The sequence below is a fragment of the Saimiri boliviensis genome, chromosome 9 (assembly GCF_048565385.1).
Source record: "Saimiri boliviensis isolate mSaiBol1 chromosome 9, mSaiBol1.pri, whole genome shotgun sequence".
Classification (NCBI taxonomy): Eukaryota; Metazoa; Chordata; class Mammalia; order Primates; family Cebidae; genus Saimiri; species Saimiri boliviensis.
The window spans coordinates 8744913-8771569 of NC_133457.1; the positions used below are offsets into that span (position 1 = coordinate 8744913).

The 26657-nt window shown below is 39.5% G+C and overlaps 1 protein-coding gene across 3 annotated transcripts in view; it reads right to left on the reverse strand.

The window, feature by feature from the left end:
• CPNE4 (copine 4) overlaps window positions 1-26657 on the reverse strand; it is a 488529-nt gene that overhangs the window by 2831 nt on the left and 459041 nt on the right. For all 3 annotated transcript variants that reach the window (XM_074405452.1, XM_074405453.1, XM_074405454.1), the window contains exons 11-15: window positions 24914-25047; window positions 16092-16146; window positions 13044-13095; window positions 10264-10397; window positions 6097-6333 (exon numbers count right to left, since the gene is read on the reverse strand). In XM_074405452.1, coding sequence (XP_074261553.1) covers window positions 6097-6333; window positions 10264-10397; window positions 13044-13095; window positions 16092-16146; window positions 24914-25047 — 612 coding nt within the window. The remainder of the gene's footprint in view (window positions 1-6096; window positions 6334-10263; window positions 10398-13043; window positions 13096-16091; window positions 16147-24913; window positions 25048-26657) is intronic.

The following is a 26657-nucleotide window of genomic DNA, read 5'->3' on the forward strand; positions in this document are numbered from 1 at the left end:
GAGGCGCACATAACAAATGTTTCAGATTCCAAAAGAAAAAAGGGCTGGACTAAATACAATGTAACCTGGTTTTCAGTTCTTTCTTTCCTGTGTGGCTTGCCATTTGGCCATTAAACTTTGCTAAGCCCTAGTGTTCTTAGAGGCAAAAGAGAAAAAAAGATTCACTCTATATCACAGAGTCTCCAAATAAGAGACATGTGTCTTTAAAGCAATCTGAAAACACTGTAAAGAGTTTTCCTAAAGTGATCTTTCACATTTTGAAGATATCATAGCATGATGGACATTTGTGATCTACAGATGTCCCTTTATTTTATAAACAACTTCAGGGTTGTGTGTCAGATCATGGTCCATGTGAATACTGGGGCAGATGCAAAAGTCATTTATACCCTTTTCTCCCTGGCTGTTTCTCATACAAAGGTTAGAAAGTCAAATCCTTGATTTTCCAGCTTCCTTTACTTCTAGGGATGACCATATGACCCAATTCTATCCTTCGAGATACAAGGGACAATTTCCTGGGGAAGGTTTTTTGGAAAGCTTTTCTTTGCTGGTTAAAAGTTAGGACCTTTTCTTTGTGAAAAGTCTTTAACAATACAAGAGTTTAATAGATTCTCGCCTCAGGGCTACAAACAAAAAAAATGGTCAGATAGTTAAAAATCACCAAAACATGCTATTTTTAAAGGTGTATGTGTTGTTGCTTTTTTAAGTATAGGAGTAGTAGAAGTATTAAATATGAAATATTATCAGGAGTAATATTTCAAACTCTGTAAAAGTATGTGGCGGTCACGGTGCTAGTATTCTGGAAGATTTGTACATTTCTTTCTCTTTCTTTCTTTTTTTTTGGGATGGAGTTTCACTTTTGTCGCCCAGGTTGGAATGCAGTGGCACTATCTCAGCTCACTGCAACCTCTATCTCCCCGGTTCAAGTGATTCTCCTGCCTTAGCCTCCCAAGTAGCTGGGATTACAGGCATCTGCCACCACGTCTGGCTAAGTTTTGTATTTTTAGTACAGACAGGGTTTTACAATGTTGGCCAGGCTGGTCTCAAACTCCTGACCTCAGGTTATCCACCGCATTGGCCTCCTGAAGTGCTGGGATTACAGACATGAGCCACAAGCCCAGCCTTGAAGACTTGTAAATTTGTGATGAACATTTCTGTGTAATCCCTTTGCCACTGTAATAGTCCACAACTTGGTTTGGGATTTCAGCCAACATGCTTTAGACACAGTTGACTCTATGTCCCTCTCCTCTTCCTTTCTATCTTGAAAAAGAATGTGATTCCTGGAGTTATAGCAACCACTTTATCATTATGTAGGAAGAGCAAAGAGAATCACAGAGTGCTGGCTCTTGCACCGTTGTATCATTGATGTCAGCAGTGTTGAGCCCCTAACTTCTAGCTACATGAGAAGAATATGTTCTATTCGTGTACTTCCGGGTTTCTCAAGCTTGACACTATTGACATTTGTGGCTAACAATGTGTTGTGTGGGGGACTGCCTGGTGCATTGTAGCAGCATCATTGGCCTCTACCCACTCTATGAATAGTGCCCCATATTTGTCACCATCAAAAATGTCTTCAGATAGTCCAAAATATTTCCTGGAGCATAATGTTACCCTTGGTTAAGAATCATTTATGTAATCCTTGTAAGATGGGTTTACTGTTGCTTGCAGTAAAAAATATTCTTAGGCCAGGCTGTCAAATAGATCTTCCTCTGATGATGGTAACATTCTATATCTGTGCTGTCCAATATGGGAGTTCTTAGTCTCATGTAACTTTTGAGTCCTTGAAATCAGGCAAGTCTGACTGAGGAACTGAGTTTGAAATTTTATTTTCTTTTTATGAATTTAAATGGAAATAGTTACACGTGGTTAGTGGCTACCATATTGGAAAGTATTGTTCCCAAAGGATTACCCCATCCTCTTGCATATCTGTGCGGGCAAGCAAATAAGGCTTTTGGGACATGTATTGGGTGGGAAAGGGTCAAGAATATGAATGAAGCTGGTAATAACAGTAATAAAAACTCTTATTTATTAACCACCTACATGGACCAGGCACTGTCTTAAGCTTTATATACAGCACCTTATCTTTGCAATGGATGTATCATTTACCTCATTTTATAGATCAAAGTCTGTGGCATGAAGAGGTTAAATAACTTGCCCAGAGTCACACAGCTTAAAGCATACATAGTTTGAGTGTGTCTCTTAATGTGCTGGAAACTTAATTTTCAATGCAACGGTGTTGGGAAGTGGGGCCTAATAAGAGGTCAGTCTCACGGGAGCAGGTTAGTTATCATGAGAGTGGGTTGTTACAAAAGAGAGTCTGTCCCTTGTGCTTTCCTTCTCTCTGTGTCTTCCATGTTTGCTTGTGCCTTCCATACTTCTGCCATGAAATGACTCTTGGAGATGCTGGTGCTATGCTCTTGGACTTCCCAGACTCCAGAACTATGAGCCAACTACACTTCTGTTCTTTATAAATTATCCAGTCTGTGGTATTCTGTTACACAAGCAGGAAAAAAAGACCATAACTTCACTTGGGCCCTGTAAACTCTAAAGCTCTGAGTTATCATGCAGAGCAGAAAAAGAGAGGCAATTCATGAGTTAATGGCTTACATAAAATGATTTAAGCTGCTATCTTCCCTTTTATTTATGTCTCATGGAATTCAAAGTAGATTAGTTTGGGTAATGAAATGGCTTACAAAATTTAATTTGAAATCCGTGAAGATGAGACGGGTGAGTATGCTCCTGGCGTTCTTCCTTGGTCATTCACAGAGCTGCCAGAGACTCTGTGTAGCACAGAGACCGTGAGCAGCACCGTACTTCCTTGCTCTGCCCCGAGCATTCCTCTTGTTACCAATGCCCCTGAAATTTCCTGCTCTTCAAGGCTCTGTCTTTCCTCAAATACATAACTTAAGCTGTAAGTCTTTTTCCATGGCTACTTCTCTCTGCTTTGAGGTCCTGTAGCAACATTGTAATTCTTCTCAATCATCCACAGGTTGCTTAGCATGTGATTTTCTGCTGACACCTTTGTCCCAGTCATGCAATTCTCCAGTAAATATCTTGAGGCCTGGATCCATGGTTTTATCACTTTATTGTGGTCCTAGAGACTAGCATGTACCTTGCACAGAACAAGCATTCTCTGAGAGTTTGGGGGAAGAGGAGGAGGCTTGAGGGTAGAGGTCAGAACCTTTCATAGTTCAGTGACATTATGTTAGCACACAAGTGAGTGTGGGGAGGTAGGGAGGTGGGGGATGCAGAGGAGAGAGACAGAGAGAGGGTGATTTGGAGAAATTCATGAATCTCCTAGAGAGTGAAGTCTTTGATCCTGTTTCACTAGGCAAAGTTATTGGTATTCAGTGATGTGGCTATCTGTTTGTCTGGATGAAAAGGGTATAGCATTAAAATTAGGAAGAACTCCCTTTCCTCTATATTAGACACCTTGGGTGGAACTAGCTTCATTAATGAACATAATTGCAGCAAATTTAGTCTGCTCTAGCTCATCCCTCTTTGTAAAGAATACGACTTATTTTTGACTCTACTCCTTGCTGTCCATAGGCAGACAAATTGAGGGCTTAGTGCATCTCTTTCATTAATGACTACCTTTATTTGAAAATCTCTTCCTAGGGAAACCTGAAGATGGGATATAACAACAAAGTTATCCCTCATCCACATGCATTGCCCTGGGAGCTTGTGGGAAGATTGATTGCTGCTGCTGCTGCTGCTACTTGGAAAGTCTCTCTGTACTCAACTCTGTAGCCAGGGATTGATTTTCTGCACCTTTAATGATTTTAATTACACTGCAGCTCTCCTCAGAAATAAAGTAGCAATTATGTGGCAGTACAGTTATGAACAATATCTCATCATCCAAGGAGCCCTGGAATGCGCGCTTTCTTCCCTATGAAGTCTGGGCAGGTCATGAAATGTTGGGTTCAGCTGAGGCTGCTGAGCTGGTGATTTATCTGAATTTTCACTTTAAAGCCTGTCCAAAGAAGGTGGCAGAACAAATAGCAATTTCTGAAGAGCATATGCTAAAGGCTCTCACACTAGAACTGGTACCAGGATTACAGTCAGGTATGTATGGCGGTGGGAGGATGAATGGATCATTGTGTTGATGATCCATTTATCTTTCCACCTCTCATCTATAATTTCCTTACACAATGTAGGTGAGATTTCAGTGTGAACTTAAATTGGGAGTCAGATGTGCCTGGAAATATCTGATAAACTCACTATGAAGAATGTCAGGGAGTCATCCAAATGAAAGGTTTTGACTGGAGGAGAAAAGCTTGATCAAATAAGCTTCAAGTGGATGGGACGGCATCCTGGCTGACCTAAATAACTGATTTGAGGCCTATGGAGGGAGGGACCACAGTGGAAGCTAATGAAGATGTTTTCCAGCAAAGATCCTTGAGATGTGGAGACACAGACTTCACTGCATTAATGGCTCAAGTGACAGAGGGGACTCTGTAGCATAGAAAGGAGAGGATTCTCTTCTTTTCCAAGGAGACCATGGATATAAGCTTCAGGGTACTGAAGATTCTGGAGATTCCCTCCTGCCAGGGCAGCTCAAGTTTGGTCACCTGCCCCAGTGAGTGGTATTGTTGGCATATGCAGCAGTGCAGAGGGCAAGGCCTCAGGGGAAAGCAGGAGCTGGGCGTATGCTCTGCTTTCGGGTGGCTTTCACAAGAAGCACAAAACAAAAAACACAAAGGCTATCCAGGAATACCCAAGTTACCCCCACAGATGCCAAGACACAGCTAGGACACTCTAGAGGGGTCTTCAGGACTGCCATCAGCCCTGAGGAAGCCTTTTATGAATTCAAGATGTCCTTCTGCGTGATTATAGCTCAGTAGGTGCAGGGGTTTATGGAAATTTAAAAAGTTCTCCTTCCTCCATGGACACGATACATCAAAACTTGGGAATGTGGAAAAATGGTCACTGAGCATTTTTTTCCATGTCATACTGGAGCATTATCTTATGGTTCTGCCTCAAGGTTCTTGGGGAATGTAATGCTGCTTGACTGACTTATTATTTCTTATTGGTAAGAGCCCAAGACTGTAAAGTTAGGCATTAATTTATAGAAAAGTGATAGCATACAAACTATTTCTGTTCCACAGAGAAGGCAATTCAAAGATTACTTTTTTTTTTAACCCTCTGGGTCATTAATCAGTTTTCAATCTACCTTAGCCAACTTACTCAGCACTTTAACTGGGTTATATAATTTTTTTTTTTTTTTTTTAGATGGAGTCACTCTCGTCATCCCGGCTGGAGTGCAGTGGTGCGATCTTGACTCACTGCAACCTCTGCCTCCCCAGTTTAAGAGATTCTCCTGCCTCAACCTCCCAAGTAGCTGGGATTACAAGCATCTGCCATCATACCTGGCTAATTTTTGTATTTTTAGTAGAGATGGAGTTTCACCATGTTGGCCAGGCTGGCCTCGAACTCCTGAACTCAGGTGATCCACCTGTCTTGGCCTCCCAAAGTGCTGGGATTACAAGGGTGAGGCACTGCGCCCAGCCTTATAAACTCTTTTGAACTAACTTTATTATCTTGTTTTGAAGGAGTTAAATAAACCTTTGATGCTGCTTACTATATTTTTATAGAGGAATTAGGTTTCTATCATTTTGGAAATACACTTTGCCAAGGCAAGCACAGATTTCTGCCAGGGCACATGGCTTGACAAGCAAAACACAGGCTGCTTTTCAGCTTCTCCTTGGTACTCTGGGTGGGCACCTCTGGGCAGGGAACAAGCTGCTCAACTGTACATGGCAGTCCTGGGTGCACTAGAGACCCTAAATTATATGAATTATAGCGCAAGCATCAGTGAAACTTTGCCTACAATAGTTAGCATGACTCCTGATCTATAACTCAACTGAAAATTTTTTTCTTCAAAGAGTCATGCTCTACATATCCTTGTTGTAGGAGATGACATGGCCCACGAGGGGATAGCTAAGCCAGGCCATCTCCCACAGCAGAGCTATGTAGAACATAGCTGGTGTTGCTTCAAGAATAGGTAGATCACTATAAACACTGGTGGACAAATGTGGAAGGTGAGCATGCTTTGGTTCTGTTCTTCCATGGAAAATGCCCCAGTATGTATATGCATACGTGTTTGAAGTTCCTGAAGGGCACGAACTGGACGATGTCTCGAAGAACAGGCTCTCCCTTGGGTGACCTCAGAATCCCGTCGTCGCCGTCCAGCATCTGCATGTCACTGAAGTCAGCATTCCCGACTCCCACGATGATGACTGACATGGGGAGGTGGGAGGCGTGGACAATGGCCTCCCGGGTATCAGCCATGTCTGTGATGACACCGTCTGTCAGGATCAGCAGGATGAAGTATTGCTGCAGTCACACGCCCGATGATGACAGGGGATGAAGAGGTGAGAGAGACAAGGGACAACACAATACAGTTAGACACCCAGGTAGCTTCACGGCCCACTGAGCAAAGCAACGGTGCTAACGGACGTTTTTTGAGCTTCTGTGCTGATAGTCCTAAAGGCTTAGATTTTTGGTGAATAGAGCTTAAAGGTAGGCACAGTAATTACAATTTAATTCTAGTAAGTACCTGACTGACAGTTACAAAGAAAGAGCAGCAGACCAAGAGTTAGGAGGACTGGCTTCAGAGCTTCATTCTGTGAGAACATTTAATTTAATTGTAATGAGTTTAAATTTAACATTAAAAATGGATAACCAATTCAGTTATTAGAAACATTTTAAGTATGTCTGGAACAACTTAAGTACATGAATCTACTTTTTCAACTATCTATAAAATCTAAACAAAGATCAAGTATTTAGGATGAAAACTTAGCATTCAAGTTGAGATGCTGTAAGTATAAAATACATGTGGATTTTGAAGACTTAGCCCACAAAATAGAATGCAAATTATTTCATTAATAATTTTTATATAGAGTACATGCTAAAATGGCAATATTTTGGTTATATTGGGTTAAATAAAATATATAATTTAAGTGGCTTTCTCTGTTTCTTTTTACTTTTTAAAATGCAGTTACTGAAGAATTGAAAATTGTGTACATAACTTGTGTTATATTTCCACTGGATGGCACTAGTCTAAAGTCCTGCTATAAGATGGTCAGAGTGCAATCTCTCCCTCTGAAGACCATGTGCCACGAAAGTGGCAGCCCTTCTCCAGGCATTCTTGCAGAAGCTTACAGTGCTCCTGTGGCTTCCTGCTTTAAGTCCTGACTTCTGGACTGCAGCCTGCCTGGCCCCTTTCCATCTGGAAAGCTGGAAGATGACTCAGCTGAGATGGGAATTGGAGGAAAGGTGCTACACTCAGCAGCACAGGGAAGCCTTGGGAAGTGCTTTGGGGTCTGGAGAATGATGACCCATTGGAGGTCATCACTGTTGTTAGTCAACAGGAGAGGTACCATGGTGGCCTTTACTGGTAAGAGGAGAGAGAAGCAGATTAGTCAGATGTAGCTCAGGCTAAACAGAAAAGAACTTTCAATATAATCCTGCAAGATGCCCAATATTAATAGAGAATAAGTGTGAGATTAAGCCATTCTAAGTTGCCATATTTCAAAGGAGAAAGACTGGATAGAAGAGTGACATTTTGAAAACATCTGGTTTTGAGAATCACATACTTAAGGTTGCAAGTAGTTGTGTAATGCTAAAGAGTCTCGCTCATTGTCTTTTTTTTTTCTTCCATGAGCCTGAAAAAATGTTTTAAACAAAAAAAAAGTGAGTTGGAGACAGATGAACTTCACACTATTATGAAGATAGCCACATGTTCTGAATGCTTTTCATGCAGTCTAATGTAAAGTCCAAATCTGTTCCATGTTCATTAACTAACCACTCACCCCTAGTTCTAGCTGAATCCGCAGTTTAGTTTGCAGATTCATTCAAGTTGTATATTTTCATTGATGTCTATACTTACTGAGTTTTATATGTTCCCAAGGAAGTTGGCTTGAGAGTTTAGAGAAGGATCTCAGTAGGATGAAGTGACGAAGGAGTTAGGAAGGTGCAGAGAGAAGAGGCAGAAAGAGGCAACATTGATGGTATGGGGATGGAGGGAAGGAGTATAGAATATATCAGAATCAAGCCCAGAGGAGCTGAAGATGATAATGAAATGCAGGGAAGGGCCAGTGGACTAAATCAAAGGCATGCAGTGACTGTTGTTCTCTCTAGAGACCTTGGGAATTCTGATCTTTTCAAGTAGAAGAGACTTCAAATTATAATTAAAACAAGAATATTTTCTGGCGTATAGATGTGCAATATGTAAGATACACACCAATTTTACAAAAGAAAATTTAAAGTACTTTTCATCCTATACATATGAAAAATAGAGTGGTTTCATATGCATTTTTAAAATAAGTATTTATTGAGTGTGCACTATGTGCAGGCACTGTTTTCTGTGTTAGGGATATACTAGTGAACAAGTCTTCTTATTGTAAAGTTTCCATATAAAAGTAGAGAGACATGGCTGGATGCAGTGGCTCATGCCTGTAATCCCAGCACTTTGGGAGGCCGAGGCGGGCAGATCACGAGGCCAGGAGTTTGACACTAGCCTGGCTAACATGGTGAAACTCCGTCTCTATTAAAAATGCAAAAATTAGCTGGGTGTGGTGGTGTGCATCTGTAATTCCAGTTACTTGGTAGGCTGAGGCAGGAGAATCACTTGAACCTGGGAGGCAGAGGTTGCAGCGAGCCAAGATTGCCCCACTGCACTCCAGCCTGGATGACAGAGCAAGACTCTATCTCAAAAAAAAGAAAGTAGAGAGACATAAAGTTAGTAGATGCACCTAAAAGTATTTCAGATGATGATAACTACTAAGAAGAAAGTAAAGCTGAGACATGGTGTGGGTGGGTGGGTTGGCACATTTTAGATAAGGTAACCAGGGAGAACTTTCAGAGGAGTTGAGAGTTGAGTAGAGATGGTAACACAGTCAGAGAATGGATCACATGGAGGTTTGGGTGAGAGAAACCCTGGCAGGGGAACAGTAAGTGAAAAGGCCTGGAGGTGGGAATATATTTGGTGTATTTGCAGAACAGCAACGAGGTCAGTGTGGCTGAAATCTAGGGAGCAAAAGAGAAACTGATAAGAATTAAGATCAGAGAGGTAGGCAGAGATTAGATCCTATAGTGTCTTCTAAGCTACATCAGGGAATTTAGTTTTTACTTCAAGTATGATAAGAAGTATTGGAGGATTTAGAACGAAGGAATGATGCAATGCTAATTACATTTTTAAAAGACCAATCTGGTTTCTGCGTGGAGTGCAGATTATAAGTGGAAAAAAGTTAAGGACAGTAGCTAAAGGGTAAAGCAGAGTCAAGGGGGAGATTTTAACTTAAAACTGGAGATATTATAGAAAGAGTATGATGGGAATGAGACTTCAGTACAAAGGGTCATAGAAAGGAAGACAATAGATGATAGGAGAAGGAGCAAGAATATAACTGCAGAATCGAAGTTCCTGGATAATTCAAGAGATGTGCTCAAGTACACAAAAGAAGATGGTGACATGAGGTAGGAGCACGGTCCTCCATCTATTCTAACATGAAGAAAGGCTGAGAACATGCATACAGTGCAAGAGGTTAGGTGAATTGATGTCAGAGTACAAGGGAGTAGTGTTTTTAAAATAAAAACTCAGTACCCAGGATAAAATTACAGAGCAAACTTCAGACCTTGGTAATATTCTACTAAATCTGAAAAAAATCATAAAGCTAAAAAGACATGTATTCATGTTATCAAAATAAATACAGAAGTCATTATGGTAATATATTTACTTCTAGAAGATTAGAGGCAAAACTCAAACTCTGGTTTTGGTTTGCATTTTTCTTAAGAAAACCAGTAGAATGTGAAACAAATTTTTGCTGTGATGTTTTGTGCTGCTGCGCTTTGCCACCAGGAGGCAGAAGCATCCATTGTTTTACTTCCTTGGTGCTTTGCTTCCATCTGTAGTATGGGTACCTTGAAAAATAAGCTTATTTTTAGAACTTTTTTTTTAATTTCCAAGGACAGGAGTTGGGTATGACATACTTCAGTGAATATAGTAGCTTTCATTGTGAAGTCTCTTTTGTGTTCGGACAATGTGGTAGACATTTGACATGTGTCCTCTCAGCCTCACAGCCCAGCAAAGATGGGTTTGATTGTCCCCATGTTTTAGATGGCAAGACTGAGACTAGGGGGAGGTTAAGACACTTGTCCAAATTCACACAGGTAGACATTTTGGGATTTATTGAGATGGGTGTGTTGCCCAATATCCAGATGAGAAAGAGTAAGCTCCCTTTAGAAGGCAAATAGCCCCCTACTTACCGATGCCTCCTTGGTGTTAGTTTCCTCTGACGCTGACTTGGCAACCTTCTGGATAATGGGGGCTATGTTGGTGGGGCCATAGAGTTGGAGCTTAGGAAGACAGCTCTGATAGGCTTCCACAACTCCTTGAATTCCTGAGGTGAAATTAGCAAAGATCAACAGTTCCAGAGTCCCTTCAAATACATTTATAGCCATGTACACACACAAAGGTAAAGCATTACCTTTCCCAAATAGTCCTTATCAACTCACATTTATGTTATTAAGATAAAAAGGAATACTACCTCGCTAGTGTTGCTGCCTCCTTCCCCGCTGAAATCATTCTCTTCGTTAAAAGCTGAAGTCAAATGCAGTCATTTCCACAAAATGTTTCCTAATATCCCACGTTATACATAAGATTTCATTCAATCCTCATAGCATAATGAAATAGATGTTATACCCATTTTATAAGTGAAAGAACAGAGGCTTAGATCTCTTAAATGATCTGCCCTGGGTCACACAGCAAGTGTATTTAAGACTTGGCATTTAAACTTGGGTCTGCCTGGCTCTAAGCACCATGTTCTTAGCCACTAGCAAGCTGGCTTCAATGCTGCACTTCTCCCACACCATCTTGTTGACTCTAGTAGATACTACCTGTGCCCCCTATAACAGTCAGGAGTTCCCATGACCATCTCTCCAGATGTTATACTCTTTGTGGGCAGGAATCATGACTTACTTATTTTTTTGTATTTCGCCAAAGAGCTTGAGGCACTATCGAGCACATGGTGATGCTCACCAAGTGTGTAATGAATTAGCAAAGTGGCTGATATACTTATCTCCTGGGAGCTGAGTATAGATGAGTGATGGTTATCATCAGGAACAACCCCTCCTTTAAAGGGGGGCTTCCATTTTGAGGCCATATGAGCCCAGGAAATAGAAAAGGATGGGACTCTGCTAGGAGAGGCAGTTCTATCTGTGCAGCTTATTACAGCACTTGATACACCTTGACTGCACATTTCATGTTACCATTCTGATCCTACAGTAATAATCTCATTACAAATGATTTTTATTCAGATGGCTCCTCTTGTCTATGCCTGTGTTATCTTTTGTCTTCCCCTATTTCAGCTCATTCTTTTTTTTTTTTTTTTTTTGAGACGTAGTCTTCTTGCTCAGTTACCAGGCTGGAGAGCAGTAGTGTCATCTTGACTCACTGCAACCTCCTCCCCTGGGTTCAAGAGATTCTCCTGCCTCAGTCTCCCAAGTAGCTGGGACTACAGGTTCATACCACCATGCCCAGCTAATTTGTGTATTTTTAATAGAGATGGGGTTTGACCATGCTGGCAGGATGGTCTCAATCTGTTGACCTCGTAATCTGCCCATCTTGGCCTCCCAAAGTGCTGGGATTACAGGCATGAGCCACTGCGTCCAGACTTCAGCTCATCCTTCTATCCCTTTCTATTCTGAAATAGCACGGGAGTCCTGTTTTTAGCCAGAGGGATCCACACAATCCCCTTCTGAGACTGTTCTCCATAACCACCATGCACTGCAAAATTGCTCTTGGGTATTTTGGATGAGCAAGTTCTGTTCTATTCTGCTCTTACATGCATGCTTCCAATGTCATTGACAATCCTGCACCCACTTGGCCTTGCCCCAAAACCTATTATTCTAAAGACAGATGCCAAGTCATTTTGCAGTCTGGTTCTGAAGTTAAATGATGCTGAATAGAAGCTCCTTATCTTTTTGTTGGTTCTTAAGTTTTTGCCTATGATAAGCAAGTTTGATTTCCTCAGAAATATCAGGCAGATGAATTCTAAAAGCATGAAATAAGTGAATACCAGGGTTTATATTTCATTCTGCTGCAGGGGAAACCACTCTTATGGTTTCAGAATGGGGGCAGTTGGGCATGAGGCATTATTCTAAACTATAATAAATTGAGGGTGGAGAACACATTAGTGGAAAAAATGGCAGAATGGAGATTGGGTCTTGGAGGTTACTATGTTCAGACTCAGTGGTATTGATATCATATTCTTGGCCATTAACTGCCAGATGCCTGATACACTCTACTGGATCTGATTTAGCATCCTTCCGCCTTGACAAGAAGGAAGAGAGAGAGAGGAATATTTCCAGTGCAAAAATGTCTTATGATCTTCATTGTAACATGTATTTGGCTCTGTTACTTAGATAACAGAAAAAATCATTCTAGAACAAAATTTATTGTAATAAATATCACCATAGTTGCAGCATCATTATTTTGTGAAAACACGTTGGAGAATTGTGGCTGGAAACAATGGAATGTGAACCAGAACTTTTGAGCAGGCTTTCACTGGCACAAAGCCGCAATGCTACTTGTTCAAACTCACTGACGCCATGTCCTCAGCCAGTATGCTGTAAGTGGGAAATGACTTCCATGTTTACCCCTCTCCTTATACCTGTTCAGAGATGAAGATGTAAAAAATAAACACTTGATGAAAATTTGAAAAGCAGAAAGAAGGATATTGTATCACTGCCTACCAGTGAAGTTTCCTTTATTATTATTATTATCCCTGGATTGGGATCAGTATTATTGCTGTCAACTCAAGACCTCTTCTGCATTCTGTCTTTTCCAGTTCTTATTTTCCTGCTCTGTTATGTTATCATGGCTCTCTCTTGTCTTTGGAGTAGCATGGTTTATGTGTATTCAGAAAGCCTGCTCTTCTGCTGTGGACAATTGTAACTAACATGCGACACCAGTGGAGAGAAACTAAAATGGGAAAGGTGCGAAGGGAAGGACTGTGACGCTGGCTTTTTGCCACGTTGTGCTTTACCTGCACATTCTGGGTTGTCTTCATTAAAGTTGATTGCAAAGTCATGAGAGACCTAGACACCAATTAAAATTTTAAAAACAGGAAGAAAGCAGAATTACAACTTTAATCCAGTAAGAAGGCACTGCGGTTTAGAGTTTGCAAACAAATGCCCATTACATTCATTATGTCTTAAGCAGTAGGAACCATTTCAAGCCTTTACACAATCAATCTGAGATGGAGGGTGAATTCTAAGCTCCCTGTGGAGTTGAGGTGACAGGAAGATTTTCTAGAATCAGATAAATGCTGTCAGAAGGGGAGAGTCAGGCTTATAAAAACTCCAAGAAAAGATTTCAGAAAGATAACTTCAAATAACTGCTAGACACAACTGGCCACAGACAGGAGGCTTAGATTTGGCTGAGCTCTATCTGGATTCAGTGATTAAAAACAACAACAACAACAATAAAACAAAAGCAAAAACTCAATAACTCAATAACTCAAGCTGTCTGCTCGACATGGCGATGGTTATAAAGGCTTCAGCTAAGCAGTTGATACTTAAGGATTATTAACATGATAGGCAGAACTACAGTGCAGTAGGATTTTCACATATGTACAGGTAAAACAGACTGCATTCTACTTTTGGAAACATAATAAAATAATGTACCTTGTAATCTTCCAATACAAATTCCTCTACCTGGCAGAACCTATGCACCAGGTCAAATAACGTATTGTTTACTTTTTTCTTTCCAAAAACCTGATAAAACAAGATGGATGTTCTAGCATCTGGACATTTTTATTGAATCATTTGGTATTTTATGGAGAATTCCATTTCAAAGGACATTTCCAAGTCCTGACTCTTTTGGATATCTATAAAATAGGTCCCTATGTTAAAAGACATCTCCTTTCTCTGTGGGAGGTGATTAGTGATTTTCTTGGTGCTTATCTTGTATTTCTTTTCTCTTAGCAGTTCCAGGTAAGCCAGTTGACTTCTAGTCATCTTATTTGCTTTGTTTATCTTAAGTTTTTTTTCTGGCCTTAAGGGACTGCCTTGCTTGCCCACGTGACAAGCTAAAAAGGACCCTGGAGAGTAATCAGCAATTAACAAGAGACGATGTATACATACCGCAGCTCCCTTGTCCCTTGGAGTCTGTGCTGTACATTGTCTCCTAGGGTTCGTCAGCAAAGTTAAACACTAGTTGCCAACAGCGGTAACTGACTTGATGATATACTCTATGCTGACTTCCACTTACCAACCTCTACTGAGGTTTCCTCCACCTTTCAAATAAGCTACTTACATCCAGATCCTTATCTCAAGATATTTTTATGACAAAGTACAAAGTAAGGCAGAGGTGCTTGTGTTTCAGTTTCAATGCATACTCTGAGATTTTGTCCTAAGAAGTAAATGGTGGCAACCTGGTAAACTCTCCAGGGACACCTGAGCTGCACAAATCATCAGTGCTTGTCGAGGAAAGGGGGAAATTAGGCATGGAAAAGGGATATTTAAATATAGCTGGGGACCAGAAACGGGGAAATATGAGAGATGTCTATTGAAACGGGAAGAACTAGGGGATTGTGCTGACAGGAAGGATGGAGTCAGGGGATCAAGTGAGCGAGAGGACTTCAGGAAACAGCCAGAGTTACTCCAGGAAGGGAACCAGGAAGATGCTGTTAATGAGAAAAAGGTATGCTGCACAGCTCTACCCTCAGCCCTGCTGGGCCAACCTGAGGCTGGGAGACCACCTGGCGGGGATGTGATGAAAACTCAAGAATCCCCGGGTAGTCAGCAGCTCTAAGAAAGTGGACACTCACCTGTTTACATTCCAGATTTGAAGGGATCTATATCTCCTCAGCTCCAGCTTCATCTTTTAATCTTAGTGTTGCCAGGTCTTTCAGGTTCTCAAGAGAAGCCAGAAATCTGACATTTCATATGAAATTGCTGAATTGGTCTTTTAAAAGTGTGTCAAATATAACACATTTGTGGCCTGAGTAATGTCGAAAGGCCACCAGTCGATAACTCTTGTTCTATATTCTTTCTCCCCACAAGCTTTGTTTCCAATAAATGCTTCTAGAATTATGTAGCTATGCCCAGCAGGAAGGCCAGTGTGGAATACAAGGCAAAAAAGAAAGAGAACAGGTCTTGGAGACATGCCATTCCATCCACTGTTCACTCTAGGAGCACCAGGGAGATTGATTTCCTCTTTCAAAAAGGACACATAAGGGGAAAGCCCTTATGTGATGGCTCTAATGAGGGAGCAAATGTCAGCATCTACCTCCTGACCTGTGGCTCAGACACAGCTAGTAAAAGAGAAATTCAGGATTGGACGGTGTTGTTTGTACTTAGCTCAGACCTCAGAGGCACTGGTAAGGTGGAGGCTGGGGCAGATACCCTGCTGTTTCTCCAAGGCCCTCCCCACCCAGTGAGCATGAGTTCTCTGTGGAGAATGTCCTACAGAAGCATCTAGAATATCACAGTAGTGTCTCAGCCTCATCACAGTGCAAATTTGTCTACACACAATCTTTGCCTTTTTTCTGTCATGAGAAATCGTTATCAAAAACAAATAGAATTTCAATGTCATCATAAGAACATTTCAGCTTCCCAATTCTCTAAGTCATAAGTTCTTTCTTCACAACTTTTCTGTGTCTCCCATACCAGATTTGGACTGGAAGACTTGGTATAAGGAATTTTGTAGACTTCACTGTCATGGATTTTCCCAGCTGGTATTGCCAATAGAATTCTGTTTCCCAGGGGATATATGAATGGATAGGTTCTGAGCCCTTGGAGAGCAACTTCCTGAGTGTTTTCTCAGACTGTGATCACATTTTTAAGAAACTAAACAGTCAAATTCTTCATCTGGACCTCTGAGAAGACCCATCCAAAATACCAGGATAGGGTTTCATTAAGAGACAGGTTCTGGGGAGTTAATCTCACTGATTCCAAAGACCATTTCTGACTCTTTCGGTCCTACTGACATGGTTATGTTAGAGTCAAGAGAGTGAGACTGCTGCAAAGAAAATCCAAGTTATCCTTTGACCAAAGCAAAGTGAAAGAAGATCTCATCTTTACTCACTCACCGTGTACTCTGGAGGTATCCTGGCACCAAACCCAAAGGCAGGGAACATTTTGTCACTGAAACCAAAATGAAAAAAAGAAAAAGAAGTTGCTTCATTTATTCATTTAATGAGGAAGAAAAACATGAACCTGCGTTACCTTGCTAGGCCATGTTGCTATGCCAGTGCTGACTCATGCTTCTTGATTATCTGTGGTGATGAGGGGTAGCAACAGCATGGATAATTGCAATCAAGAAATAACCCCCTAAGTTCATCACAGTTATTAGTCTACAACTTCTTCCTTAATTTTTTTTTTTTTTTTTTTGCTAGATTCTATACTAAGAAAGAAACTGGCCCTACAGTTTCACCAATGGCCCCCATACCAACTTTCTAGTTTTTTTTTTTTTTTGAAAAGGGACCATGAACTAGGTAACTAGGTGACTGTGTTAGAACATTTTGTATGTGTTATCTTTTAAAATACTTACAGGGAGAGATTGCTATTCCCCTTCTACAGGTGAGGAAATGCCATGAAAGGTAAAGTGATTTGCCTAAGATCATGCTGCTAATTAGAGCTAGAGTTCAAATACAGATAAGACTGAATCTAAGTGGATATTAAAAAGCAATGGAGCCAGGTGCAGTGGCTCACGCCTGTAATCCCAGAACTTTAGGAGGCCAAAGCGGGTAGATCACTTGAAGCCAGGAGTTCAAAACCAGACCGGCCAACATGGAGAAATCCCATCTCTAATAAAAATACAACAATTAGCCAGGCATGGTGGCACACTCCTGTAATCTCAGCTACTTGGGAGGCTGAGGCATAAGAATTGCTTGAACCCGAAGGTGGAGGTTGCAGTGAGCCATGATGGTGCCACTGCACTCCAGCCTGTGCAATAGAGAAAGACTCCATCTCAAAACAAAAACAAAAATAAAACAACAGAAAGCTTTTAAGATTGGCTAATTTGACAGAACTTGGTTCCCTTTACATGACTCATCGTGCCCACCACCTTATCACATGCAGTGATAAGCTGTTTACATGTCTTGTTTTTTGAACTCAGAGAGACCCTGTCTTTTGTATTAAAATCTTTATATCTCCACTTTCCTCTCTCAACTGCCCCCTGCCCTATCCTTTATTATAGTACTTGTCATAGAATGTGTGCTGAATACATAGTTAACGAATACATAATCCGTGAATTTTAATTATGAAAATGTAGCCACATTCTATGAAAAGAAGGGAGAATTCTCTTGGAAACCCAAGAGAGTCACTTACATATTTTTTGGTTTGAGTTATCTTAGGCACACTGGAGTTTCTCTCCTAATTATTCATTCACATATATTGGATCTTAACTCTAACTTTATTGTACTATAGTTAATAGAATGGGGAAGAGAATAATTAACATTTATCGATGCATACAAAGTACAAGGCCCCTGCCAAATGATGTACATACTTATTAAATTCTCACACAATCCTGGAAGCTTCACCTACTTATTATTCGCATTTTACAGGAAAATAAAACCTCAGAAAGGCCACGTGGCCTGTGGTGATTATCAAGGAAAATTATGTGATTTCAAAGCCCATGTCTTTTCTGTTATAATTTAATTATTTTGTATAGTATTAAACATGATTTCCTACTGGTACTTCCAGGAATCTGACCCCTGACTAGACAACAAATAAGACCCTCTTTAATCAAATACTGTGCTGTCAGGTGGCTGTTGCCACAGGGCTCTTGGCAAAGGTATCTCCTTCTCATGTTATCTACCTTTTATTTCTTCTCCCATTAAGAACATAACTGAGATTTGTTCTACATTTTCTACATTTCTCTGTTCTTGGTATATTCAGTCAATTCAGGTAAAGGCTCACTGTTCTAAACATCTGTAAGCAAAAGGGATGAGCCCCACCAATCCACAGGCTGACAAAGAAGTCAAAGTAGCAAAGCCAGATTCTCCTTTATCACCACCTAACTGATTTAGAGGTCATTACTAGCCAATGATGGTTTTGACAAAACTTTACCAAAACATAGTCAACTGTATCAAATTTGGGGTTAGGGGTTGGGAGAAAAAAGGAAGGCAGAATTCTTTGAAATCAAAGTGTAAATTCTCCAGAAAAATCACCAACTCCCGTTTCTCCTCACTGTTGGGTCAATTCAGGCTTTGTGGTGCATTGCATCTAGCAGGTATTAGAGAAGGTGTTGATGCGAGTAAATAGAGACTCAACACAGCTTATGAAGCATTAGCTACAAATAGGAGAAAATATACTTCTGGTCCTCCGACATGCTGAAATACTTTGCCTCAGCAATTCCTCCTTAAACAAAACAAGCATAGGTGGGTGTGAGAAGAGATCTGTGAGGAGGAATTTAGAGTATTTTCTAGTTAAGTCTGAAATGAAGCTTTCCTGGGTGGAGGATGGATCATGGTCCTTTACACTTGAAGATGACTCAGAAGTCAAAATAGAGAAACTGGGAGTCTCAAGATCCATTCTTTTCTTTTTTCTTTTCTTTTCTTTCTTTCTTACTTTCTTTTTTTTTTTTTTTGATGAGTGTAGGAGGGGCAAGCTCTAATATCCATCCATTTCTAATCCTTATGGTGTTGTAGTGTTAATGATATTCCTTTTATACTTTCTAAGCCACCCTTGGGGATTCAAGTTTGCTGAGTATGATGCACTGTTACATAACTGAGTTTCAAGAGTAGGAAGGTAGGGAAAATGCCTCACCTACAAGGGGAATAATTAATGAGCCAGGAGGGATAAATACTCTGAACTTAGCCACCAGAAAGCCTCTAACTAATAAACGTTCTAAAGAAAAAGCTTTACGCCTAAGCACAATAGATTTAAACATCCATTATTTCTGTTTTAAAATAAAACTAGTCAGAGAAGAGTCTTCTTATACAACAAGTAAAAGAAGGCAAGTTGAGCACAAAAGAAGGCATCTGTGTCCTAACACTTTAAGAACTCAAGATTGGATCCACTCAGCACCCAGCAAAGGGCCATTTAGCAACTGATGGGAAAATGATTGACAAAGACGGATGATCTGGAAAATTCAGGGGTCTATTACCACATGGGTAAAGGCAATATTTCTTATAAACAGAATAAAATAGTATAATATACAATAAAAAAGCCCAATTTCTTCAGTGGTAATGAATAAGCTGTCCTGACCTTTTTAGGGAATGACTATTGTCAAATGATCTCCAGAGGGAAGACTGATTTTTAACCACTATTTTCCCCTTTTTGTTCAGGAAGATTTTAAGATTAATCAAAACATTAATAAACGTGAAGAAAAATTACTGTATCCATAAGGAAATGAAATTCAGAGCAATATGGCATTTCAAAGCACTTAGACATTTAATGAAAACTGTTCTCTAAAGCAGAGGTCTTAAAACTGGGCTACCTGGAAATGCAAAGCACTTCTGGGGATATGAGAACATGGCTTTTTTTTTTTTTTTTTTTTTTTTTTTTTTAAAGGGAAATCAGTATTCAGTTCCTCCTCATCCATATGTATTTTTTGCTGAAACTGATCTTCTGGGAATGCCTGTGATGGAGAGACCTATTCTCCATTCATAGCTTTCCTTTCACTTATCCTTCTTTTTAACCTATTCTGAATCTTAACCATCGTAGTCCATTGCTCCAGAGTGTGAAAACTCTGTAGCAACAGAGACAAGAATAATTCTAAACATGAATGTTTCAGTAGGAAAAAACATCCTTTTGCAAGTCAGGTAGTTGCCAAGTTTTGCTTTAAATAAATTTTGGCAAGTGCTGATGTCAGCTGGTAGATCATTGAAGAAAACATTTTGATGATTGGCCATTATGTAATTTTTTTGGTATATAACTGGAAAGAATTGAGTAATACTGCTAGTCAAATTATTTATTTTCATATACTTATTTTTAAGAACATGTTTTCTTAGTATTTACATTGATAAGAGCAAAAAATTGAGTTAGAATTGATGCTCGACTCTCCCATTCTAGCACTGGGTAGTACTCATCCGAAGCTCTATATACTGATTGGAAAAATGCCCCACTGTCTGTTTCGGTAAGAGCTGATTTCTGATAGGTATTTGTAGAAAAAAATTATACTGAAATTTCTGGTATGTTTATGTTCTTTTGATCAATTATGCACTAGTAATAATTGTAATACAACCCAGATATTTTTTAAATACTTGAAATTTTTTCATCTTAGAAATTTTTAGAAACTAAAAAATTTTAAATTTAAATTTTGATAACAGAAATATACAGTGATCATAACAATGTCAAACCAAATATATTAAGATACATTAGGATAAAATTCTTAGGGGAAAAGAATGGAAATATAAGTTGGTGAAAAGGAAGGAACAATTACAATTCTCAACTCACATTGAAGAGCTTGCTCATTTTTTACAAAATAGATGATGGTGGTTATCAAAGAGTTACGGCATTTAGATTCTACTTGACACAGTCACAAGAGTTATGTAAGAGTTTTATTATTAAAAGTCCAAATTTACAATACACTAGAATTTTCATTCTTTGTCACTATATAAACTCATGATGAAAAATGTTTGATTTCAGTGAAAAATGTGACAGCTATACATTTTATAAAATTCTTTTTAAAAGTATACGAGCAAAAATATTTTAAAGATCATTGGTCCAAAGTGAACTTTAGAACTGACTCTAAATGCCATAACTCTTTGATAACCACCATCATCCATTTTGTAAAAAATGAGCAAGCTCTTCAATGTGAGTTGAAAATTGTAATTGTTCCTTCCTTTTCACCAACTTATATGTCCATTCTCTTCCCCTAAGAATAGTTCTGTCTCCCTTTGTGTTCAGATCATTTTAAAAATATAAATCTAGGGTATTAAAGATAATAGCCCCTGTCATTTATTGAGTATTTATAAGATGTGGAACCTGTGTTAACTAGCTGCTTTATATCTAATCCTTATAACTGCTCTGCAAGGGAAGTGAGATACATCTTCAATTTACAATAAAGAAAACCAAAGTCCATAGAATGTAAATCTATGACAACAGAGGTAGCAGAGCTGGGGTCCGAACCTAGGTCTACCCGTCATGAGTTCCCCTTGCTCTATCATCTCCATTGACTCTTTCCTCATAGGCTTGTCTGGTATAATTTTTCAGAATAAGGAGAATAAATCCATCCACATTCTAATAACAACAAAGCTGAAGGCCAAATAATGATCAGCCCAGAAATTATCATCCCCAGAATTCCTCCTTGACCACCCCTCTTCCCACAAAGGATAGAGTTAGTCCTTCCCTCTTTTATACAGTTCTCATCCCTAAACAGGTAACACTTCCTTTGCCATGCTGGGCTGCAATTTACACAAGTTTCTCCCCGGTGAGATTGTGGGCTACTTGGGGAAAAACAGTGCTTCATTAAATATTCTGTCTTTACAGCTCCGCATGAGGTGTTTGGTGCTTAAGTAGATGCGGCATCGGCCCTTAGCCATTGCATCTGACCCATCTCTCACGATTTAACGCTGGGTCTCAACCCTGGACACCTAAGCTGGATAAAAAATTCTAATTTCCAGGATGCACACCTACAATTTAATCAGAGATTCTGGGGTGGGGTTCAAGCATCACCACATTTTAAAGCTTTTCAATGTATAGCCAAGGCTGAGAACCACTGACTGACGATAGAGTGGAAAAGGTAGCACTGTGATTTGAACTGTCTTCTCATCACTAAACAAGTGCTCTACACTTGAAAATACATGTCAGATTTGGTGTTAGTTCTAACTTTGTCTCCTTCTACCATAACCACCACACCATGAAGAAACCATGCTTTGGTTTCTGATATCTATCTCATTCTGGGGTAGACATGTCTACAAAATGGCAATCTGTATTTCCAAGAAATGTACATGGTCAGTTTCTGTACTGTCTTGACAGCAGATAGGCCATGCTTTTTATTAAAGAACATGTCAGGTTTTCAGAAACCCATATCCCTGCTGGCCCCAAAGAAAAGATGTCACCTTGGCCTTGAGCTGTCTAGGCAGACCAGGATACAGAAGCTAGAGAAGTGCTACAACTTGAGCTTGTGAGGGCCTGTGTGTATGTGCACATGCATGCATGTGTGTTTTTGTGTGTGTGCACAAATAGTTATGCTGGGGTGGGTGGTCAAGGCAGAGGGAATGCGTAGTATCATCTCTTTCAGAGGCTGAAGGATAGAACAGGCAGGCAGGCTTGAGGACCAGCTGTCTGTGGGAAACTTCCCTTCAAGGCCATTCTGAGAAGAGTTTTATCCAACTCTCAAGCTGTTCTGCTTCATGGATCACCTTATAATGACCTGGTAGCAATGACTGTACAAGACAGAAAGGAAACTCTTGGATGCTAGAGGCTGGGAGGAATTTCTAAGGCTCTTGGGGATTAGAAACCTCTGTGTCACTGCAGGAGGGGGAACAATGCCTTCTGTCAGTTTTTATTCAAGTGTTTCTCTTTGAGCACCAACCTCACTGACTTTGATGTGAGAATAAATTAATTCCAGAGCCCCGACTTGAAATTTCCTGACTCTGCCTGTCTATTGTCTATCCACCCACACAACGGAGAAACAGCGGAACCTTGTCAGTTTTCAAGCAAGTAGCTTGCAATACACATTCTTCTAGGGAGCTTCTTTAAAGGAGCCCTGGAATTTTTCAATCCTTTTTCTTCCTTAAGTATTTGCCCATTTAAATGTTGAGCTGTTTTCTATATATGGAAAAAATAATTGTTCCATTGAGCTGTAGAAACTATATTTTCTGGGCCAGTTGGGGATGATAACATCAATCTTACTCTATTAAAAGATTTTAAACAATAATTTATGATGATTCTTCATGTAACTTCTAAAGTTTCATATCTTATTTATATATTGAATCTACATTTTTGAGGGAACAAAAAATGCTCCACAGACTTTGTCTGGCTCACAGAGGAATAAAAGCTTTACAAGATATACATGTCACTCTGACTATAGCCTGCATTTTGCATGTGAGGCAATCAGGAAATGGAGATGTTCAGCAGCTTCTTTGCGATCATCCACTAAATCTGCTACAATAAGGGCTCTGAAGCTTAGTATCTTAATTTCTGGAAAACCCATCAGTCTTCTCTTTGCACTTTATTAGACTGCCTTCTTCCCTGAAGATTAGTTAACTTTTTAATTAAGCATCTACTGTTTGAGATATGTGTTAAGTGCATTTACCTACTTTTTCTTTGCAAGCATTTTGAGAATTGAAAAGTTATGAATCCTGAAGATACTCTCCTGCTTCTTGCCTCTCAACATATTCACACATTATTATGCTAGATTATTAATGTGTGTGTGATACAAAGAAGGAAGAAAATTATTGGTTTTGTGTCTTGGTGAAGTTTGGAGAAGTTTCCAATGTAGTGGATACCACTGGCCTGTCTTTTCTCTCCCTGGTGGAAATACTCATATGACACAAACCTCTCTAGGAACCTCACCACCACCACACCGCCCGCACTGGGGCTTGAAGAAATCAGTGTTTAAATTCAAATTATCTCAAGTTAACTCAAGGGAGTTTTTCACAGTCAATACCTCAAGATTAAGTATAAGAGGTGTTTTTCCAACAAGGTAATTTAAAATAATAATTGACATCTTTCCTAGATGTACAGGAGAGGAAGTGTCAGCAAGGCCCTGAGTGTTCAAAGCTCTTTGATTTTACTGGACCTGTTCATTGTCCAACTGCCTTTGTGCTACATTTGAGTTACTGGTGATGACAGAGCTTAATCCAGAGACACAGGTAGGCAGGAGACTGACTGCGCCTTTCCCATTACCCTGTTCTATTAGTTTCTCTGTACATGCTAGTTATGAGAATGTGTCATTTCCTATGATGTGGAGTATAACAGGTTTTTAACATGATTATCACCAATTATGACACTAGATGGAACAGAAATCATGCTTTCTTATAAAATTCATCTGAGACCTAAAGGACAGAGGTGCTTTCTTTATTTTCCTGGTCTGAAAGGTCAATTTGTTGCTGCTCGTTACTAACTAGCCTTGGTTTACAATCATACCAGGGAGTTAACTGAGATTTACACGTTTATATTCACATTGGTTTCTCTTCAAAAAGCTTTCCTTAAGAAAACATCTAAATTCCTTGACTTTATTCTAAAACTACTGCAAAGGCAGAATACATTCAGTTTAATGTAATTCATGTAAGATACTCCTTATTTTTATCATCAAGTAAAAATAGATAGAATATTGATCTAATGTTAAATCACATTTTCTATATACGCACATACAAACATACACATTCATCTGTCTACACACATGTACCACACCCTCTGCTGAAGTTACCAATAGTTTTTGAGGTCAGTGAAGCATAGTGATTATAGACTTAAGCTCTGGAGTGGGTAGACCTGAGTTCAAGTCCTGTCTCTGGCTATGTGATAGCACACAAATTACTTAACCGCCTGTACAGTATTCCCTTCTTCTAAGGAATACATACTATATAAGGGTTAATGTGAAGATTAGATGCGGTAATGTCTAATAGACCTGTGCTTCTACAACTCTATAAAGTATACACAAATCATCTGGGGATCTTGTTAAATGCAGATTCAAATTCAGTAGGTCTAGAATGTTGCTAGTTCACAAACAACTTTGAGTAGCAAGACACATGCTAAGATTTCAGAAAATGGAAACCAAAATTGCTATCCAATTGTCTTGCAAGCCAATTAAGAGAAGAAAACTGAGAAAGGTTTTTGTTTGGTGACCAAAGTGAGCTAGGTACAAACTTAGTTTTTCTAGTATGGAGAGGATGAAGCTTTTGAAGCCACTGCATAAGAAGTTACTTGACTTAATTTCCACTTTCTGCCCCGGATCAGTCAAAGACCATCTCACCCAAGTGAGAGATGATAAGGCTCCAAATGCCCTGAAGTCTCTTACCTGTCATAGTCTTGGCAAATCTCCCCGACAGCTACCAAGGCTTTCAGATACTCATTGGGTTGGTAAGGGTGGATGTAATGCAATGAACAGCTGTTCCTGGGGTCCCCATTTGAGGCAGTGAAATCTATAGCTACCTAAAAGAGAAAAATACAAGAAAAGGTAAATTTAAAGTGAATGCATCTCCTAGGAATTGTGATCAGCCATGAGAGAGACATGGCCTCAGGTGAAACACAGCACATTACATGTTCTGCCAATAAAGAAAGAGCATAAATTAATTAGCTTCAAAACCTACTTATTAATTTGGTTGAGGCCATTTCTGCAGTCTTCAATCTCCCTCCCAACCAGTGCCCTCTCTTCTCCCTGTTTAAATAGGAACTTGAGATTGACATATAGATCAGAAAGCCCAGATGCTGTTGATCCATCTCACCAGGCAGCAAGAGTAAGGACAGAATATCTGCCCTCCAATTTCACAATTCACTAAGAAAAGATTTCTGTGCTCCCTGGGTAGAACAGTTCCATCTATGGGGCATAGGTAAGATCCCGTAAAACCAAATCCTGTGTTAAATATACAGTTTTCATAACAAAGCCATTGTTATATTTCCATGAGTGGCCAGATGCAGAGAGATCTGTTAGAGTGGTTATAACAAATTTTCTGCAAGGAGCAGCTCTCTGTAAAGGCATTCATCATTTTGATTCCCATTCATGTAAGAACTCCTGCCTACAACAAAGAGAATGCCTGAATGTTATCGCATTGTGAGTGGAAAGTGGGGAAGGGAAACCTGTCTTGCCACCAACTAGTCATTTATCCTCCAACTTCTTGAATTTCTTCTGACCCCCAGTATCATAATCATGTAAGTACAAGTTGACTCATGGAACACTTCTTTATAACAAGAGAAAGAACAATAAATGCTTAAGCCTGAGGATGTTAACATGAGAAGAAACATTTCTTCTAATTTCCAACATCACCAACATCTAAATAAAAGTTAACCCAGCAAAAATCTCTTTAAAATGCTGCTTAAGCTTCAAGGGAAGAAGGTTAAAAAAAAAGTCATAGGGGAAGAAAGAAATGTTTATGCTGCATAATTTCATTTCCTTCTGGGGTACAGAAGAATGCACTCATTGACTTACTATGGCTGAAAGGCTCTATTTTCTCATATGATCTTGGGGATCATAATGGGAAATGTTATTTGTGTTATATTTGGTAAATTCCATTATAACAAATAACTGGAATACCATTGGATGTATGAAGGTTGGACATTACTTCTAAAAGAACAGAGAAAACCTGCCATGTGTTTGTTTGTGCTTCTTAACGTATAAGTTGATGGGGAAAGAACGTTACTCACATCTGATATTATACCCCGTAATCAAATCAAAGTGACTAGGAAAGAAAAGCATAGGCTAACTAACAGTAATTCTTTTATAACCTATTTCATTAATTTCCATGAAATTACTTTTTCATCTCTGCTATTTATTTATTTATTTTTCCTTTTTCTTCCTTGCCTCTCCACAGGACTATGTAAAAAATAAAGTTAGGTAGGATTCAAACTCTGTTTTCAGAATACCCAGATTTTTTTTAAAATTAGGGGATGCCTACTGATAAATGCCTACTGACAAATTCTGTTTTCAGAGTACCCAGATTTTTTAAAAATCAGGGATGCCTACTGATAAATGCTAGTACTAAGAGTATGTTAAAAAAAAAAAAAGGTTATGTGAAGAAAAGTTGCAGTTTCTCCCTGATCCTTAG